The 5,924-nt window shown below is 47.5% G+C and overlaps 1 protein-coding gene across 1 annotated transcript; it reads right to left on the bottom strand.

Annotated features, from left to right (window-relative positions):
- Nucleotides 1-1,816: 1,816 nt before the first annotated feature.
- Nucleotides 1,817-4,947, bottom strand: LOC147651555 (uncharacterized). The gene is made up of 4 exons (XM_086842874.1): nucleotides 4,140-4,947; nucleotides 3,863-3,972; nucleotides 2,089-3,479; nucleotides 1,817-1,996 (listed from the first exon to the last, which is right to left on the bottom strand). The coding sequence occupies exon 3, from the start codon at nucleotides 3,239-3,241 to the stop codon at nucleotides 2,165-2,167; it is 1,077 nt and encodes a 358-aa protein (XP_086699000.1). The 5' UTR covers nucleotides 3,242-3,479; nucleotides 3,863-3,972; nucleotides 4,140-4,947; the 3' UTR covers nucleotides 1,817-1,996; nucleotides 2,089-2,164.
- Between the last annotated feature and the right edge of the window lie 977 nt (nucleotides 4,948-5,924).

Below are 5,924 nucleotides of genomic sequence, written 5' to 3'. Positions count from 1 at the left end.
CTTGTGTGTTTTTAAAAGCTCAGGCCTCAGAACATCCTTCTGGATCCCTGCTCCAGGATCCACAAGTAATGCCACCAAACCCAAGAACATCCATCAGGGAGCACAGATACAAATGCAAATCCGCCCTGTATTTGCCAGGTTTAATTGGCTGTGCTTGGTGCTGGAAAAATCAAGATCTGGAGTTGCCTAAAGCTCATCAGGAAGGTGAGGGATTTTTGCCTGCACTAATAATGTGCAGCTGCTCTTCTCAGATGTTATTGAAGGACTGCGACTTTAAAATCAAAGGTAGAAATATCTTCCTTGTTTTGTGGCTTGGGCTGCCTTCCATTCCTTGGGAAGATTAATGTAGATTCCCTCAGAGAACAAGGTGGTTTTTTCTTAGCAACAATACCTAGGGTTTTTTTTTTTACAAAAATGGAAGAGTCTCAGAGCCTCCTCTGGAATCCCTTTGGTGATATAAAATTCAAGTTGTTCATCTCTTTTGGCCCAATGAAAGGATTGTCATGAAATTTAATCTGTGACATGCAAACCCACTGCTACCACCAAGCAAGTCCTAGATAACTCATCATTAGGGGACCATGTGCTCATTGGAGATACTTCAGAACATGAAGACATGATTCCAAAGCTCTGTGTTATCCAGTCCTGAAATTAAGGTGTTAGAAAAGAGAAAAATGTTCATTTTATGATTGTGTCAGGGCCTGAAGTTGTGTCTAAGGTTGTGCCATCTTTGGTTCATGGTTGTGAACCTCAACAAGATAATGAAGAAAAGTCGATGAAGAAAACCCTCTTGTCTAACTGGTGGGAATTTGACCCTTAAGAGAAACAGTGGATGGGTCAATGGATGGGAACTTCAGCTGTGAAAGAGGAACAATACTCACTGGAGCTGAGCTCAGCATGGAGTGGCTCTCATGAGCCATTGTGGCCTCATCGCACACTCTGACCAAGCGTGCAATGCCATTGTAACTGGGAAAATTCCAGTGCAGTGGAGGAGATCGAAGGTGTGGTTCTGTGGAGGAAACAGAGAGAAGGAAAAGATGCACTCCATTTCCATCCAGGGGATAGTCTGAAGGTGCCCGGCCTGCCCCTCCCACCTGAGCACCGTGCTCCTCCTTCTCCTGCTCAGCAGCTTTTCATGAATCTAGGGGTTGGTGTGTGTTATTTGATACATTAACTAATAAAACCAATTTGCTTTGCAATCCCAAGTGCCTTTCAAATCTTTTGTGCACAGGCATCGTCCAGAATCGTCAACATGAATGGGAACAAGGGTGGGATGCCCAGAGCACAGAAACTGGTGCTGTTTTGAATGTGTGTGAGAGAAAACCTGATGCTGTTTGGAGTGTAAATAGGAGAGAAAGTGACACAAACACGGATGGGGCTTGGGCAGTGGAACATGTGGTTGCACCAGGAGAGGGAGCGTGTAGCTGCCCTGAGAGAAGCTGTTCTGTGTGTGTCAAGTAGTGAAGATTTAATTCAGATACCCAGTTGTGTGGGTGGTCCCTGCTGGCTGAGAAGCTGCCATTTGCAATGCCAGGCAAGCACTCCTTCCCTCAGAGATCCCCCAGAATGATCTCTACAGCAGGCAGCTGTCTTGGAGGAGAACTGGGATGGAAGAACGGGGTCCTGCATCAAACAAACTCCTTGTGCCACAAGTCACAAGGACTTGGTGTCCCCACATCCCTCCCGGCGCAGGCAGCGCCTTTCTCCTCTGCCCCACACAGCACACACTGCACCGCCCCAGCAACCCAAAGGCTTTGGCATTCAGGATCTCCCCCCAGAACGATGACTATAGCGCAATGAAAAAAGCAACCACTCAGTATTTATTAATTCAGTCCTTTTATTTCAACAAAACCATCTTACCTAGACTGGTCAAACTAATCTCTAGGCCATCAGAACACTAATTTCACCTACAGAACTTTATTATTTACCTATGCTAGCTAAAGTTTTCTCCCCTCCCTCTCTACCCACTCTCTTAACTCCCTTGTGTTCCCTGTTACCCCTCCCTTGGTCCCCCCTATCTCCTAACCCTCCCTTGTTCTCCCTGCCCTCCCTCTCTACCCACTCTCTTAACTCCCTTGTGTTCCCTATTACCCCTCCCTTGGTCCCCCCTATCTCTAACCCTCCCTTGTTCTCCCTGCCCTCCCTCTCCTGATCTCTATGGCCGGCTTCACTGCCTCCGGGCCCTGACGCCTGTGGCTCTGTGTTCCCGGCATCGCCGGATCACAGCCGCCACCCTGCTCCGGATGGCCCGGGAGCCGCGCCGCAGCGAGTGCAGCAGAGCCCGGCCGCGGGCCCTGAGGCTGTGCGGGGCCGCTGCCCGGCTCTCTGCTGCTGCCGCCTGCGCGCCAGGGGCTGCACAAGTGGCTGGCTTTGCCATCTCTTGTGGCTGGCCAGTGGCACGCACAGGGTGCTCCTTAACTTCTGGAGCTCTGGCCGGGGCAGCACCTGCTGGCTGGGTGTACCTGGGAGCTACCAGGCCATAAGATGTGCTTGGCAGCTCAGCATCTTCCCCATCTTCCAGCACCAAGTCGGGGTCCATCAGCAGCTGTGGGTAGCGGGGATTCACCCAGATGGTGTGGATAATGATGACATTCTTATCTTCCCTTTTCACAGCTGCTTGATCTTCGGTTTTTGTGCCGGTCCAAAGCTCCAGGAGTTTTGGGTCAGAGCTACATGTAGAGCTGGTGTCTGATGTTGACATCAGCAGCGGCAGCAATGCCGAGTAGCTCTCAACCCCACTGGTGCTGGACCGGACATCCTCTGAGATGTCCCCCTCCTCGTTCTGCAGTTCTGGCAGAACTGCCCTCGGTGCTGCCCACTGCCCGTGAGCTTCCTGTGTTGCTGAGGGGCCGGGGACGCAGCTGGGGCCGTGCGGGGCAGCTGCCCCGCTCTCTGCCCCTGCTGCGGCGGCTGCTGCCGCCGTCCCCGAGCCCGTGCCCTGAGCCAGGCCCAGCTGCTGGCCGCATCTCCAGATCACAGCCAGCACCTTGCTCAGGATGGCAAGGAAGCCGCACCACAGCAAGTGCAGCAGAGCCCAGGCGCAGGCCCTGAGGCTATGAGGGGCCGCTGCCCGGCTCTCTGGTGCTGCCACCTGCGCGGCAGGCCCAGCCCAGGAGTCACGGTGCAGCAGTTCCCTCGCCCATGGCAAGCCCGGCCCAGGCCCCGAGGCAGCTGCGTGCTGCCCCATCGCCTTCTTCGGAGAGGTGTTCTCTGGCTTCGTGGATGAGCTCGTCTCCATGTCCATAGACACTTCCGACTTGCTCACACTCCGCCTTCTCCCGGGAGCCGCTGTCTCCTGCCGGAGCCGCTGTCTCCTGCCGGAGCTGCTCTCCTGGGAGTGGGCACCGCCGGGCTCTCCGTGCCCTTTTATACCCGCCTGGTCAGGGCGTGGCCCCAGGTGTCACAATGGGCTCTGGGCACACGCAGCCTCCTCGTCACAAAGGGGAACGGTGTGGGTGGGGTCCCAAGTGTCCCAAAGGGCTCTGCGAACAGATAAGAAGTCCATAATTTCCCCCTTTATAATGTAGAGTGAGACGCAGGAGAACTCGTATGGTTCAGGTGGCAAAGGAAAAATAATCTGATGATGAGCTATTGGAATACAATTTGGAAAAAGGGAGACCAAATACCCCTGAAGGGCTGGAGTACTTCAGTGTCTCCTTGGCTTCAGTTTAATTCAAAAGGTTTCATTTCTAAAGTGATTAGAAGTGAAACACTTAAAACCCTTTGAAGTGTGCTTTTTCCCTTGTTGTGTCTTTTGTCTAAGATTCAGTATTGGGTGATGATTAAGCAGGTGTTTAACTGTAAAAATGAATGCCAGCCAAGGTGGAGGGGCACTGGCCTCGACCCCCTAAAAAGTGATGCTGACCTGTGGGACGTAACCACTAAAGAAGTTGCTTTTGAAAGCAAGAGGTATCCATCCAAGAGTGAGACCAGCTCTGCTGTCCTGGTCTGCCACTGAAAACTCAGCGTATTATTCTGCAAAGCAAGAGAGACATGGTAGAATTTGTTTATGTAGCAGGGTGGGTGGTCTATTAGGGTCGGAAGAGGAAAGCTGCATGATTTGGCATGGGGAGAAAAACAGCAGGAGAATGACTGCCAGTAAAGAGAGCTTGAATGTGACTAGCATGTGGTTTGAGCATTACCCCTGATTTTTCCAAACTTCCTTGTCCCATTATCCTTGTTGGTTGCAGTTTGGTAGTCTTTGACTCCACAAATGCTGCAGCTGAGTCTTAATGTCAGGCAAATCTGCTTTGAAAAATTGAGACGTATTTCACCTTGACATCTAAAGACATAGACAAAAATCATTCTTACACAAAGTGCTCTCAGGAATTAAGAACAAGCACAGACTAACAGGAAAGAGAAAACATTTGCTTGCACTCAAGTAATTCATCCAGTTCTACTGAGTTTCAGTAGTCTCAAAGAAACAAAAGAACAGTGATACAATTTTGGTATTCCTTTCTATGCCTTCAGTAATACCACCTTGAATTTGTCCATTTTATCCATTTTGCTAGCCAGAAGTATACAGGTTTGGGAAGACTTTCTGTGATGCAAGTGGAATAGAAGATAATAATGCTGCCAAAGCAAGTGCAGCCAAACCTGGTGACATCTACTCCTTCTTTCAAAGTCTGTTTGTTCATCTTCAAAGGAACCAAATATGTAAGAAATCTGATACTATTGGTACCAGAGAAGTTGTGAGTTCCCCATTCCAAAAGTGTTCAAGGCTAGGCTGGACATGGTTTGGAGCAACCTAGTCTACTGGAAGGTGGCCCTACCCATGGTAGAGGGTGGATGAGTTTTAAGGTCCATTCCAACTCAAACCATTCTGTAAGTCTATGAATCTGGTACTGTATTGTGATGAATCTGGTGTGTTGAGTGTAAGAGGCAGATGTGGAACATGTTCCATGCAGATAATATACTATAGTAAGAGTCTCCCACTGTCTCTGATGTGCCAGGTACCCAGAATTACTTAGATGAAATAAATGTGCTACATTACTCTCTTCTCCTTCATTACTGCATTTTTTTTTTTTTAGTATGGGTTAGTATTTTCCCTTCTATAGAAACCTGCTGATAAGAATTCAGTGTGACAATTGAAATAGATTTTCCATTGTCTCATGATTATTTTTCCCTTAATTTTTATAATATTAAACATTTATTTAGTTAAATAGCCTGAATTTCATATGTCATGAACAATTAAGCATATGAAAAATTTTAATTGCTAATGTAAACTGTTTCCCTTTACATAGGATGTAGTGAAATTATTCCTTTCATACACATGAGCTCTGTCCCACAAGAACTCTGCTGTTCTCACAGTACCACTATTGATCCAGAGAGATGGGGAAGCTGCTGTAAAAGTAATGAAAGCAGGATCCTGACCCATGCTCTAATTGTCCTTTCTTCATGGATCCAGCCAGTGAACAGGAACAGTGTGAACACCGGAAAACTTAATTCTGCTGACAAATTTTCAAGCTTGATGTCCAAAAGACATGGTATTTACCAAGTTGACCATTTTATGGATGACTGCTCCACTGAAGAAAAAAAAAATACAAACTTTCAAATAGAAGCACAAAACTGTCTTAAAAAGCCACACTATAATTCATGCAAAAAATGCTCAGAAAGAAAACCCAGTAAATGTATTCAATGAGAAAGAGCTCTTTTAGATTGTGATCAGATTATTAAGTAGTCTGCATTATCCATGGTTTAAAGACTTAAGTCATGCTCCCATTTAAAATCAAGTGATCTCAAATTGTTTTCAGACTTGCATTCATGAAAGTCAATTTTGACATATAAGAATAAAGCATTTCCTTATCTTTATGATGAACTTTCAGATATTCTGTAGGGAGTTTGCATGCAAAAATAGTTCCTACTAGAAATATTCAAGCAAATGTCTCTCCCTAATGAATATTCTAGGAGGTCATTCAGTGAAGCAT

The sequence above is a fragment of the Cyanistes caeruleus genome, chromosome 9 (assembly GCF_971803275.1).
Source record: "Cyanistes caeruleus chromosome 9, bCyaCae1.hap1.1, whole genome shotgun sequence".
Taxonomy (NCBI): Eukaryota; Metazoa; Chordata; class Aves; order Passeriformes; family Paridae; genus Cyanistes; species Cyanistes caeruleus.
This window is presented reverse-complemented; position numbering and strand designations above follow the sequence as displayed.

Bases quoted from the DNA above. Each gene is read 5' to 3' on its own strand.
- LOC147651555 (XM_086842874.1), bottom strand. From the start codon at position 3,241: ATGGACATGGAGACGAGCTCATCCACGAAGCCAGAGAACACCTCTCCG.